At 35.5% G+C, this 14,546-nt stretch overlaps 1 protein-coding gene across 1 annotated transcript in view; it reads right to left on the bottom strand.

Moving 5' to 3' along the window:
• LOC149803810 (guanine nucleotide-binding protein subunit alpha-12-like) overlaps window positions 1–14,546 on the bottom strand; it is a 58,635-nt gene that overhangs the window by 30,107 nt on the left and 13,982 nt on the right. The window contains exon 2 of the mRNA XM_089953621.1: window positions 1,215–1,265. Within this exon, the coding sequence (XP_089809747.1) occupies window positions 1,215–1,265 (51 nt within the window). The remainder of the gene's footprint in view (window positions 1–1,214; window positions 1,266–14,546) is intronic.

The following is a 14,546-nucleotide window of genomic DNA, read 5'->3' as shown; positions in this document are numbered from 1 at the left end:
CACACTGCCTTTTTTTGTTCCCCCAAAAAGTAAAAAATTGTAAGCATTTTCATATGTCTTAATTAACTTTTGTGTCAAGCTTGACTCCCAACAAATGTTTCCACTTTAAGTTCAAAGTGAGTAAAATTCCATGCATTTGCAGCCCAATTACAAGACATTATTTTGTGGAGGTTTATGTTGGTTGCCTACGTTACAAAGTAGGAATATCCTTGGTTACTGTATTAAATATGAGACATTTATTTCCTTGAGTATAACCTGCCCCAACTTAAGCTGTACATCACTATACAATACACAGGTTATGGCATGATACACATCATGATTCATACAGTACACTGTGCAATTTTTATGTAAACAACTTGATTTATGACTGTCCTCACAATTTATCACCATCTTGGCACTTGCTCTTAAACAATGAATAGTTTACATCCCACCAAAACCAAAGATTTGGTTTGGCTGTGTGAGGGTTTAATGCCATTTTTCAGCACATGACAGGCTATACAGTGCAGCCAGTATTTTTGGGTGGAGGAAGAACTCAGGAAAATTATGGGAAGATCACTGCCCCATGGGAAGTTACTGGCACTTTCTCATGTACCCACGTTGGCCAAGCTGAGACTAGAACCCATGCAGACAGATGTGAGAAGTCTTGACATGTAAAGGAAGGTGCCATAGCCCACATGGTCCCCTCCACAAAAAAGGAAAAAACATAAAATAAAGAAAAGAAAGTGTTTTGTTGTCAAAACTAACTATATGACAAAATCTGAAACAGAAAACTGACATGACATGAAATACTTCATCAACTTTAAAATATCAATAATTGTGCAGAATTACTTCATTGTATTTCTTGTATATGACACATTGTGATCAGAGAGTGGCAATGCAATACATGCATTATGTATTGCCATAACATATCAATATTCCTGATAGGTCTCTGTAGTATAACAACTCTACCTACGACAAAGAGACTGCAAAAGTAGCCACATTAAAGTAGAAACAAAAACTGTTCAAATGTAGCTTTTGTCAATATGAAACCAAGCTGACCTAACAATACTGTTACACATTTTTAATGTTACAAACAAACAAGTGACTTGACGAGAGTAATGTAACTGCAATAAGCACGACTTAATTAAAAGTTGAATAACGACCCAGAAAAACAGACATAATAAATTATTACTAAGTTCAATGACAAATATATTTCTACATTGACAACAACTTACCATCTTTCCAATTCTATCCAGACTGTTCAAGAAATATCTCAATGAATCACCCTGAAATTAAAAATTATAAAATATTAGATTTTATTTTGTTCTGGTACGTTTGTAAATTTGGCTAATGTACTCTAACATTATCAAGCTGATTCCAGGTGATAACAAATCTTTTTGTTAAAATATAGGAATGTGTTATATAATGTGCCACTTTTAACAGCTGTTATTACAAAAGCTTGTTCTAGAGTTTGTCATACAAGCTGTATTCTGATCAGGAACACATTAATGATTGTCAAATTCGGCCACCTAGGTTGTGGCTGTGTGACATTGTTGTCCCTAAATAGAATGCAAAATGAAAATCACCTTTTCTGTACTGGTGTGCTATTAAATAGGTATGTATACAATCATCCAGTTTAATAACTGACATATATGTATGTGCAGTTAAACACGAAACCCAAGCCAGTAAAATGTGAAATGTTTGCAGTGACCTTTTTGTTGTAATTGTGTGATAGTAACAGATATGCATACCATCATCTAGCCTGGTGATTCTAGCATTAACGGTATGCAAAACCTCAACTTAAAATACAAAATTAGTTAAGCATGAAATATTGGCTTCCAGACATACTTTCATCAAGAGGGTGCAGTAGAATGAATCCCACTGCCAAGTTTCCTGATTCCAGGTACATGCATAACAGTATGTACACTGGGAACAAAACACTTAAATGTTTTGTTTCTAGCTAAACACAAAAATGGAACTTAAGTCAGTCAAATATAGCTTAGTGACCTTTTATTGAATGGGTGTGGTACTACTACTGGTAAAAAAGATGCACAGAATCAACTAGCTTCAAACATTCTGCATGAATAAAAACCATAAATTTAAAAAAATTAAAACCAAAGTTAGTGAAGCATGAAAGTATGAGTCACTGTGACATACTTTTTATGGGATGAGGAATTTCATCAATATGCATCTTGTCACCAAGTTTCATGCTCCTGATATAGTAGATCCTGTCTTAATAGACCACCCCATCTACCAAAAAAGCAAAATCTCTCAAGACAGGTCATAACACCATGTAATCAATAAATTTGTGTATTGAGAACCTGGATTTTTAAGAAAGATGGTCTCTCATAGCAGCAGTCTTCACTGTATAACAGTATGTGCACTGAGTAAAAAATTAAAATAATGTAAATGCGTAAAGTTAATCCTTGCCCCAACTGCTGCCCCTCCAAACTGTAGTCTAGGACCTGAAAGAAAGAACCTCTGAGACACTATTAGGCTATACATATGTATCTGCTCTTAGATGTGCCGAAGCCCCCAATACTGAACTGAGGTGAAGTAGATAGGGTAAAACTGTCCTGAAAATATTGCCAGAGCAATGACTACTCAACATCAATATCTTGTGATGACAACCACAGTATATTTACTGCAATCAACCAAAACTGTCAGTTACATGTAAATTCCCTTCATATACAGCATCTAATTCCAAGTAAATGGGCAATATTTCCTACAATTTTTTTATATACAATATGTACGTCATTAGCTAATCACCACAATATGTACCAAATTTCACAGCAATTCATAAAAACCTGCAAGTTGTGTTCACCAGATTGAATTGCCTCTATAAAGGTATATAAATGTGTGACTTGTTGCTATCAAGAGTTTGTTGTGAAATGGAAGAATGGTTGGTTACCATTTAACACCATTTTTCAGCTCATGATAATACATGGTCACCAGTATATTTATATGTGGTGGAGGAAGACACAATGAAAGCCATGGGAAGAACCATCAACCCATAGGTGGTTTACTGGCAAGTTTTCAACATGACCAGGTTGGCTGAGCCAAGACTTGAACCCATGTGGACTAAGATGAGATGTGAACTGTGATCAACAAAGGTAAGCACAACAGACCACTTGACCCCCTGGAAGAATGGATATCCAGACAAACGGATAAACATGTGGAACCCTACATATTCCTACTTTATCAAGGGATAGGGATAAAAAAAAGTTATGCAGACAAAAGTATAAAACAATGCAACTAAATAAAACAGATCTATTCACAGTTAAGCTGACAATCAATATATTCATCAACAAGTGTTCATAGAATACTGTGTCTCACTGACTTCCTGGGCATTAATAATAATAATAATAATAATAATAATAATGAATTTAATTAAAGAGGGTTGGAATTAATTGCATGCAACCAATCCTCCTTGTGGCCCTCTATTATATGCATATTTACATACAGGGTACATGTACACAGGTGCAAACACAATATAAGAAAATTTCTATTAAAAAATGCATTGATAATAAGCTACCTTTATAAATGGACACAGTAAACAGAACATGCTCCAGCTAGGTACATTGAGTATACACAGTATAAAAAGAGTGAGACAACAAAGTGGAATGTTTAAAAATTTATACTACCTGTTGTAATGAATTTGTCAAACCAAACAGCTTCCAGTTTTCATCCATTGAATTAGATTATAATAATTTTTTTGTTTAATTTTGCATTCTGTTTTGTCAATCCTCAAATTTATGTGGGCTTCTGTTCCAAATTAGTGACCCCAAATATTGAAAACCTTTCTTAAAAGAGTTCTTTAGTTGGTTTTGGGATGGAAAGGAGGTTAGCTAAATTATTTTAGAGTAGGAGTGTTGCCTTGTTTTCTGGCTTGAAACAGGACTTTGATATAAGGAAGCCATACTGTTTGAAATTTTGTGTGCAAGTCAAGCCTTTCTCAAAAATTTTCATTGACTTACTGTTAACATATCATTCACTGCATTTGGGATGTTTTCAGCATATCGACAAGCTCTTTTTTTGCAAGAGGAATAATTTGCAATATTTGAGTCATAAGTGTTTCCCTGAGATAACAGTCTAGGTATGATTGTATATAGCTTTTGTAATATATCATCCTAAGTCTTGTTGACGGATATAGCCTTATCTTGCTTAATAAATAGAGAAATCAAATGACTTCATGACATACAGCTCCAATATGCTCATCCCATGGTAATTTGTTGTCAACCATCACTAAGTATTGAAAAAACAGAATTTAGCACTTAAAGCTGATGTGTATCTGCAACAAATGCTGTATTACAAGTTTACTTGGTTTCCTTCAAAAACTATTACATCAAAGGTATCCTTATTGTAAACCCTGATATTATCATGTCATTTAATTTTCATGGAGTTGTATCATTATTTTTGCAACCTTCAAATTATCATTATTTTCCAACTGAACCATAATGCTTATATATATACTGCTGTTAAAAATATGACAGGGTATATGTGAAACATTACATACTTACTCCAAGGGTACTAAGACTATCTCATCCACTGATGGTCTGATCTGAAGGCATATTATGCTATTGCAGATCAGGATCCTTGTTGTTTGCAGTCTGTCTCGGCTTTCAAATTAATACATACAATACTGCTTCAATCCTTTTTTTCCTGATACCATATATTTTACTGAGGTTTTTAATTCATTTACTGCAAATGAGAATACCAGTATTATTTAGAAAACACTATTATATAAGGTGGGAATGGAATCCATATACAAGTGTATTAATAATGCAAGTATTTGTTTCTTTAAAAAATGCTGTTTCCACATGGGTGACCTTGTAGCCCCACACCATCATACCTCTTTGATTTTGTTACGGCACATGCCAAAAGAAAAAATATGAATGCATTGGGTAGCTAGGTAACAGCGGTTGTAGCTAGATCTTGATAACCAAGGAGTGACTTTTTCATGGGGTAGGGTGGCGCTGGGGACTATTATTTTTTAAAATCAGGTTTAATTCTTTTTTTTCAAGTAATATAATGAAGAGCGCAAGTTTTTTCTTCTGCAAATCAGAGCAAGAATTTTTTTTAATCAAATTTCTGGAAGCACATTTTTTCTTCTTCAAAATCCACCAGACCCCTCTCCACTTTTGGTTGCTGTTATACATTTATCTTACACTACTATTAAGTTCCACTGTAAAAAAAATTACCTTTAATCATGTATATAACTGATATGTATAATAATGAACAACCTGAAACATAACTGTGTAACTTTGCTGCTCAACAATAAGCCTCTTCATGCCTCATTTACTTGTAAATTTTACCTTGAAAATGAAAGTATGTTAAGTCCATTGTCAAGCATGCTACTGATGAACAGGTGTGGATAACAACTGATTTATTGTAAACATCACTGGTCACTGCTGAACTGTTAAAATTAAAACCCAGACCACTGTTAGTTCCATGGCAGACTGGCAGGCACAACTATCAGTTTAAATAATTTTATAAATTAGAATAAAGCCTATGAAATTTTAAATGGAATTTAATATTAACATCAATTTCAAACTGAAGCATAACAGTCCTAACTGAGGTGGTTTGGTTTTGGTGTAAAAGTTTTATGTCGTAGCAACATGTTCGGAGTTACATAGTATCAAGGAAAGTAGACTATAGTTCTCTGCCCTGGGACAAGTATAGTAACCGATCTTGCCTGATCAAAAGTGAGAATTAAACCTGCAACCTTCTGGTCACATGTCCAATGCATTGACAACTAAGACACTACCACTCCCCTAACACTTTTTGGCCAAGAAAATACAGTCAAGTGTCAAAAAATGTTGATATTTTTACAATTTTAAAAGGTATACATATAGTTAGAATCACAGAACTTTCAAAACTTTTGTAACATGGCCCCCTTACCTTGGATGTAAAATCTATATGATACAGATGTAGTCAAAGGATCATATCGGATCACAGAATGTGAAGTTAAGTTTTGTACTTGAGAACTTTTGAGAACGTGAGATGCACATGTCATAGCAAAGAATAAAGGAATAAGAGTCCTTCAATGTGTCAGATACTCTGCTGTCCAAAAAGAATATCCAAGAATTCAAACTAAGACCATTTCTTTTTATTTACTGCCGAGTTTTGAAACCATCTCTGACATTCTATAACCGAGGTTTTGAAATCAGCCACAGTAGTGGCCATATTGAATCCAAGATCAGTACCATTTTCATTAATGACAAATGAAACATTATTAGAAGACTTTTGGTGAAAACTCCATGCCAAATTGTGACCATCCATTCTAGTAGAGCAGTATTAAGATTTTCAAGATGACTTGACACCATTTTGATTTAGAACCAACTAGAAATCATAAGAAGTCTCTTGATGAAAATCCTGCCAAGCATCTGACCCAGAAGAGTTTCTGAAACAAAATTTTCAAGATGGCCAACATGGTGGCCATACTCAATGTCCGATCAGCTCATTTTCATTCAAGACCAACTAGACATCATAAGAAGTCTTCTGGTGAGAACCCAATGTCAATGTGACTTTCTATTGGAAGCAATAACAAGGCTTTCAAAACAGCTGTCATATCTGAGGTCAGATTTGCACCATATTCATTTAGGACCAACTAGATCTCATAAAAGTTCTTGTGAAAACTCCATGTGGATACAACTTTTTGTTTAGAAGCAGTATTAACAAGATGTTCAAGATGGCTGCCTAAATGGCCATATTTGATGTCAGATTGCACCATTTTTATTTAGGACCAACAAGACAGCACAAGCACTCTTATGGTGAAAACTGAGTTGATATAACTTTCCATGTAGGAGGAGTAGTGATAACAAGATTTTAAGATGCTACTATGGTGGCCATATGGATGTTGTTGTTACGGGTTTAAGACCATTTTTTTTAACAACATGACTGGCTATATGTGTCAGCCAGTGTATGTGGTAGAAGAAAATCCCAGGTAGAACCAAAAAGCCATGGGAAGCTAATGTAACTTTTTTTCCACATACCCACAGTGTCCAAGCAAAAGATTTGAAACCATGTTAACATAGGTGAGATATCAGTTATCTGGAAAGGCATGTACCATTGACAACTCGAACCCCAAAGGTTCCCCATCATGGATGTCAGATTGGAATAATTCAAGACCAGTTAGACACCATGACAAGTCTTATGGTGAAAACCCCGTTTGATATGTCTTTCCATTCAGGTTGAATAGCAATAACAAGATTTTCAAGATGGCTGCCATAGTGGCCACAATGACTTAGGCTTTGTGGGGCTTAAGCCATTTTGGAGCAGATAATAGCATATACATGGTGGCCAACAAATTCTGGCAGATGAAGCACCCTGGGAAGAACCACTTACCCACTGGAAGCAACTGGCAAGCTCTCTCACATATCCATGTTGGTCTAGCTGAGACTCGAACTCAGGCAAACAGAGGTGAGATGTGTGAGTGATCTGTAAAGGTGAGTGTCTTCTGACAATTTACCACTGGAGGCCACCTAGCCATAATGGATGTCAGATCAGCATCAATTTTATTTAGAATCAGCAAGACATCATAAGAAGATTTTTTTAGTAAAACCCTATGCTGCTATGTTGGTAGGCAAAGATATAATAAAAACATTCTAGATGCCTAAGCAGTACCACGTTCATTTAACCTCAGATATAATAAGAAGTCTTTTGGTGAAAATTCCATGCTGATGGATTTACATTCAGAAAGAGCAGATATAAAATGCAGATATAAAATAATTCTTGATGGCTGCCGAGTCTGTCACATTGGATGTCAGACTAAGCAACACATTTGTCTTTTAATGAAAATGCCATGCTAAAATGACAATTCAGTCATGAGGAATAGCAATAACAAGATTTTAAAGATGCAACTATGGCAGCCATATTAGCTATCCAAGCAGCAATATTTTCATTTAGGGCAATCTAAGCATCATACTAAGTCTTGTGGTGAAAACACAATGTCAATATGACTTTCCATTAGGAAGCAATAGTGATAACAAGGCTTTCAAGATGTTGAAGTTAAGATGTTCACAAGAAATCTGCAGGTGCAGTATAAAATTGTTTGTCAAGGCCTTTTACTTTAACCCTGATATTATGGGTAGAAAATCACTGACCAGTCTATCAAGATATCCATATATGCTCAATTTGTTTAAATTTATAATAAAATTTTAAGCATGAAAAAAAAAAAAAAAGTTCTTGTTCAGGCATCTTACAAGGTATTCTTCTGATTTATCCACAAACTGGGTCCGACAAAAAATCCACTTTTACTTCTCTGTGTTGCCATGCTCACAAGCCAGCACTGCTATAAAAAAAACGAGTCAAGACCTCTGGATCTCAAATCAACATCAGAGTGCTGACTATCAACTTATTTATTGGAATGTAACTGTATACAAAGTCGGATCAAAATAAACACCAAGCTAGATCTATTTCTACTAGGTGAAAACATTTGGTTTACATCAGTTCTTATCTTGCCCATAAAATCTTCCAATTATGCTACTGTAAGGAATTTCTCCAAAAGAAAATCTTGGTAATAAATGTTAGAATGTTACCTACAATAAATGTTTAGTTGTAAATCAAAAAAGAGCACAACACATGACACATTTTATGTTCACCCCATGTTTTATAGTCATCAAGGTACATAACTGAATACTGTGTGCAGAAACTACTTCATTTTCTAAGTTACTGTGACTAAGAAAGCGATATTATTTCTACTGATCCACACTGGATAAAATTTAAATAGCGAATGTCCTAAGTAACAATCCTACCAAGTTTGATCAAAATTGGCAAAGTTATTCTGGACAAGAAGTCATATGATCATAGGTTTTTTTTACAGATCATGTCATGAGGAACAATCTTACCAATTATGGATGAAATTGGATCAATGGTTTTTAGAAAAAGTTGAAAAGAGCAATTTTGAAGCATGATTAATGATGCATGTGGAATACAGTCCGTTAACAATAAGCCCACCGGGCCTTACCAACCATATGAGCTAAAAAGATTTGCAACAATCTGCTGTAATGACCTGAAAATTGAAAAGACCATTAACACAGGAATATGTCTACTAACTGGTCAACTTCAAGTGGTTTTTACTTACGAGTGCTAACAAAGCTAATGTAAAAAAAAGTCCGAAAATGTTCAGTATTATGTAAACAACAGTACCATAACAGCATATAATATGCCCACCAATATTTTATAGCCCCATATGTATGTACACTGAACACACTAAATTTAATGTGCATAAACCATTGTGGTCTTATTACACTTGTCATGACTGACATGTGACCATTTCATCTCAGAATCTATCCAGAACCAATGTAACAGTGCACAAACCATTTTTCTTTCTTTAGTCATAGAGACTTTGACCTTTCACCACTTCACCCCAAAACCAACTGGATTCTTTCAAACAACAGATGCAAGCTATCCACAAAGTTTGATAAATGTATTTGATCTAAAACTGAAATTATTGTGCAGAACCAATTTCTCTTTTATTAGTCACTATGATCTTAACTTTTGACCAGAAAATGGACAGGCTCATTCGTTACCTCATGTGCAAATCAGCCATAAATTTTCGTAACTGCAGCTGATAAAGATATTGAGTTGTTGTGAAGAAACCCCCCCCCCAGTGCAATTCTTCTGAAAGGGTTGGTAACTGCAGATGGTAGACAACTCAAGCATTTATGTAGAAATCATTTTTTCTTCTTTTCACAATGACCATGACATTTTAGCTTTTGAGACCAAACTTGAGAGGATTCTCCCTTACCCCAAGTTCAAGCCATCCACCTTGTTTGGTAAATGCTTAGTGAAGACAACTACATGTATATGATCATGATAAAGTAAGCAAAACTGTATGACTATAAGTTTAGTAGTTTTTGTGCTATTAATCTGAAATGGATTTAGAATGAATGTCTGTATAGCTAGGAGCAAAATAATTTGCCTCCTTCTGTTATCCTTATGGAAGCATAAAACTCGAACTAGAACCTACTAAAATTACTGATTTATTGGTAGAATAAACCCGAATTCCTCTTAATGAAAACACTTATTCAATTAAAACCTGATAAAATACTGTGTATCTTCTACCTATAAATAAAATAAAATTAAACTGGGAGACTAATAAAGATTTGAAGTGATAAGCTGGTTAATGATTAAGTTTAAATATACTTGTACATTTTAGGTAGGCTTCATGCCAGGATCCTTTCTGTCTTATTTGGTCAAATTCTGTTGAGAATATTTTGATTAGCCAATTCAAGATACTTCTACTATAAGTAGTAGAAGCCATATTTGATAGTGATAATGCTGATAAAACTTATGGTTTGCCAGTTCAAGATAGTATTCACCAGTCATCATAAGCAATCTTGAAAGTTGATATTATGCTTCAATGATCCAAGATTATGTAACACAGCACAAATTCTTGGTAATCAATGAAAACCTCAAAAAAACTCCAACACATCTTTCCTTGAACAGCAGAGTGAACCAAATACAAAACAGCACAATATTTCTCATATGATATACACAAGCCTCCAGCTTAATACATTTTTCAGGTGATATGTTTATAAGAAGACAAAAATTAGGTAAAGATTTGCACCATTCTGTAAAAGTTGGGGGTGGGGGTGGGCCTATCATCAAGCATGGGGTTTTCATCAGATAAATACCTGAAGAACCTTATTTATGAAAATTTATCCAAGGATGCACAAAACATCAAGACTAAAAGACACGAATCTGGATAAATCTGGTTAAGTTACACCAACTGTGACATTCCTGCACACAAACTGATGTGGTATGGATAAACCATTTATATGTACACTGAGACTGGTCTTCATGAAAGACGATCAAGGGACAAAAAAATTTTGTCCTTTGTGGACAACAACCTTTTACATAGAGACTGAATGCAGTAATTAAGGGAAATGTATATAAATATTGTCTTTTGTAGCAGATGTCCTTAACCCAATGGTGGTGGATTCAATACCTACCCATGTTGGCCTCGGAAGGTTGCCTCAGTCTGTCCTTGGGAAAGAAACTTAACTCCCATCATGGAATATCCAACAGTGTGTTAAAAGTGCCACAAATCCCCACAACCACCAACCCAACCAAAAAAGAGATTTAAAGAAATTTTTTGACTTTTTTGCATTATATCCATGACTGCCTATGTGTTCTGAATGGCTTATTTTGGATGCCTAAACTTACTCTGCACTAACTTCGGTAACACCAGAAATATTTGCATCCAGATACATGTATTCATCATTAATACAAACTTGAAAGCCCTTGAAGCCAGAAAGCTTTCTCTCAAATTATAATATGATAATCAATTTTTAAAAAGTTATTCCAATTTAAGTAATGGTAGCCATATTTAATTTGCAAAGTTGTTCATTTTATATAAAATTAAAATCCTTCATGCCAGGATCCTTTCTGTCTTATTTGGTCAAATTCTGTTGAGAATATTTTGATTAGCCAATTCAAGATACTTCTACTATAAGTAGTAGAAGCCATATTTGATAGTGATAACGCTGATAAAACTTATGGTTTGCCAGTTCAAGATAAAAATGATTGAAAATGTATTCAGCTAGTCTTTTAACTTATGTACAATGATGCAGGTTGCTATTACTAAATTTCAATAAATGACAAAAAAAAAGCTAATAATCATAACCCAATAATAATTAAAACTAATAATATGGATGATTTAAGACTAAAGTTAGACGTCACTGTACGCTGGCTGCAGCTAATACTGAAAGCCTATTTGAGGTAGGTTGTATTTAAGCAACAGTAACATTCCTCTCTTCTTGCCAAGTAATAATCCACGATGATTTGAAAAAATCTGGCTTGTGCCATTAAACAGCTGCTCGCTCGAAACACTTACAGCTGATGCAGACAAATAGCGTCCAGCTAATTTGGCCAAGTAGGGGAACTGAAACCTGTGAGCTTTCTACCAGCCATATATGTCTTCTTCTTGTGGCAGAAGGGTGGCCAGATACAACTGAAGCATCGCGTCAATGACATCACCCATGTGGGTTGTTTTGTTGACAGTATGGACAGGTTTGTTGCAGGCTACAGAAAAAAATCCCAGAGATGTAACATTGATGGCCCAGTGGCATTTGTTTCAGTTTTTCTTTTTTTTTGGTCAGGGGTTCCTCCTACATGTCAGCTGATGCAACTATGATGCATTCTGCTCTAAGCCACTCTTTGGATCTGGTCACAAGTAATTCTTCGCTGAATAGTTGAAGTTTGAATCGTGGATCCAAGGTGGTGGCCAAGACATGATTCTTGTTGCTGGTAATGTCAGCAAAAAGCATGTGTTCAGTGATGTCATCATATCACAGCGCATTGTCTGAATACCTCGACTCGCTTCATGCTCTTGAGCCAGCAACATTTGGGGCATTTTCAACACAGGAAGAATGATGGATACTGATGTTTGGCTATCTCTTACTTCTTTGGTAATGTCCGTGAATGGGCCTAACATGTCCACAATACTGATAATCAAGACCAACTATTGAGCTGTTAGGCTAGGCAGGTCATAGAGAGTAGTGTAAGCCCCCAAGACTTGTTTTTGTTCATATAGCAAAACCAACATATTGTATGTAGAATTCCAGTGTGTCTGGACATACTAGACCAATTTCTTATGGGCAATGCCAAATCTTTCCTGCTGCTCTTAGAGCTGCTGTTGTGCCAGAATGGAGTGCCGGAACTTGCTGACTATGGATCGCGAGATTGGCAAAACATCTTTAGACAGCTCGCTGCGACGGAATGCCATCACTGACAACAAGCTGAAGCGTGTGCAAAACAGCTGATGCTGTCAATTTCAGCCAGACGCATTGCTTTAACCATGTTTGCACCTCCATCACGCAGAAGAACATGGATCTGAGTTTTGGGAATGTTGTATTCCTCGCATAATTTGTCCAGTTTGCTTGCCAAATATTCTCCTGTGTGTGATTCATCAAGAGGCGTTGCTGCTAAAATCACCTGTTTCTGCTGAAAGTCTTCCGTCAACCAGTGTGCCGTAAGACTCAACAAGACTATGCTGATGAACGGGTCTGACCACGCATCAGAGGTCAAACTAAGGTCAGAAACTAAATCATGCACATTGCTTTGTATCACCTTATGCATGTCAAGTATCAAAGATGTGGAAAAGTACTTCCGACTTGGAATTTTATAGTGCGATTCTGCCTTGGCCATCAGATGTCAAAATCCAATGCCTTCAAAAATGGAACATGGTTGCACATCTGCTGCCATGAACTCTGCAATAGTTTGTGCCAACTAATAGCTCTCGGGTTGTCAAATGTGAATGGCTGCTTCAGCTCCAGCATGGCATCAATAGTCAGAATATGAGGAGTTGCTGCAGCTGCTGAGGTTAACTGCACAGCAACCTTTTCTTTTTTATCTGCCAGAAACAGGCCATGTTCGATGATGTGCTTGCAGCCACACGAGGCCTCACTGGCTGGTTGGCTGCTGTGACTGAGATGAGTGCATGAATGGTATTGACTCTTTGTTGTGTGCAGACAATCAGCAGCAGTTTATAGCAAGTGTGATAAAAAGTACTTACTTTTAAGAATATATTGTCTTTCAATTAACCCCCAAATCAATGTTTATTCATTAATTTCCACTATTTAATTCCGATTTAAAATTCAAACCATTTCAAGATGAATGTTATGATTGAATTTATATTCTGGAAATTTGTTTATATCAGCCGAGATTATTTCTGCCGATACCTATTATACTGATTGTTCTAATAACTGGCCAGATTATAAGTATAGGCCGATTAATCGGTACAGTTTTACTAATAGCCAAACAACTGAGTATTGCCAAGAAATCTGGATCAAGGGGGTTTCAGTAAAAATGATTTTTAATACTGCTGATTGCATATGTTATGAAAACAACCTTGTCAAGCATTCTTTATACGCTGTAGCTTTATCCATATTTAAAGGCACATCGACATCATTTGTCAAATAATGAAATGCTTTTATGAAAGGATGATTTCTGTCAAATGTTGGTCAAATTTTGTTGAGCAGTTTTTGAAATAGTTGCAAATGGTGTATCAGCATAATTTGTATAAAACTTAAAAGGATTTTATGCCAGGATGCTTTCAATAAAATTTGCTCATATTTTCTTTTAGTTTTCTAGAATTCATTTAAAGCTGTTTTTTTTAATAAAAATTATTGATATAATAGTGGCAACATCTGATGGTAGATCAACTTCGATTGTATAAAACTGAAAGCTTACCATGCCAGGAAGCTGTCAAATTTGGTCCAATTGGGCTAAGTGGCCACCAAGATGAAGACATTGAAAGGCTTTTGTTTGTTGGCATCATTTGCATAAATTTGAAAGCCAACCATACACTGAGGCTTTGTTTCAGATTCGGTCGAATTCTGTTAAGCACTGAAGCACTTTATCAGCTGAAGTCACTTAAAGGTTTTTCTATTTTAAATACTGATGACCATATAATGTATAATGATGGATTGGCGTCATTTGAAGAAATCTGCAATACAGCTGTGCCAGGATGCCTTCTGTTGAATTTGGCAAAATTCTGCTGGGTGGTTTTTGAAGTTATTGAAAGGGTAAAAGTTTTTCTACTTTTAGTAATGGTGGCC

This window comes from Sinohyriopsis cumingii, chromosome 3 (genome assembly GCF_028554795.1).
Source record: "Sinohyriopsis cumingii isolate HCF-2022 chromosome 3, ASM2855479v2, whole genome shotgun sequence".
In the NCBI taxonomy this organism is placed as follows: Eukaryota; Metazoa; Mollusca; class Bivalvia; order Unionida; family Unionidae; genus Sinohyriopsis; species Sinohyriopsis cumingii.
This window is presented reverse-complemented; position numbering and strand designations above follow the sequence as displayed.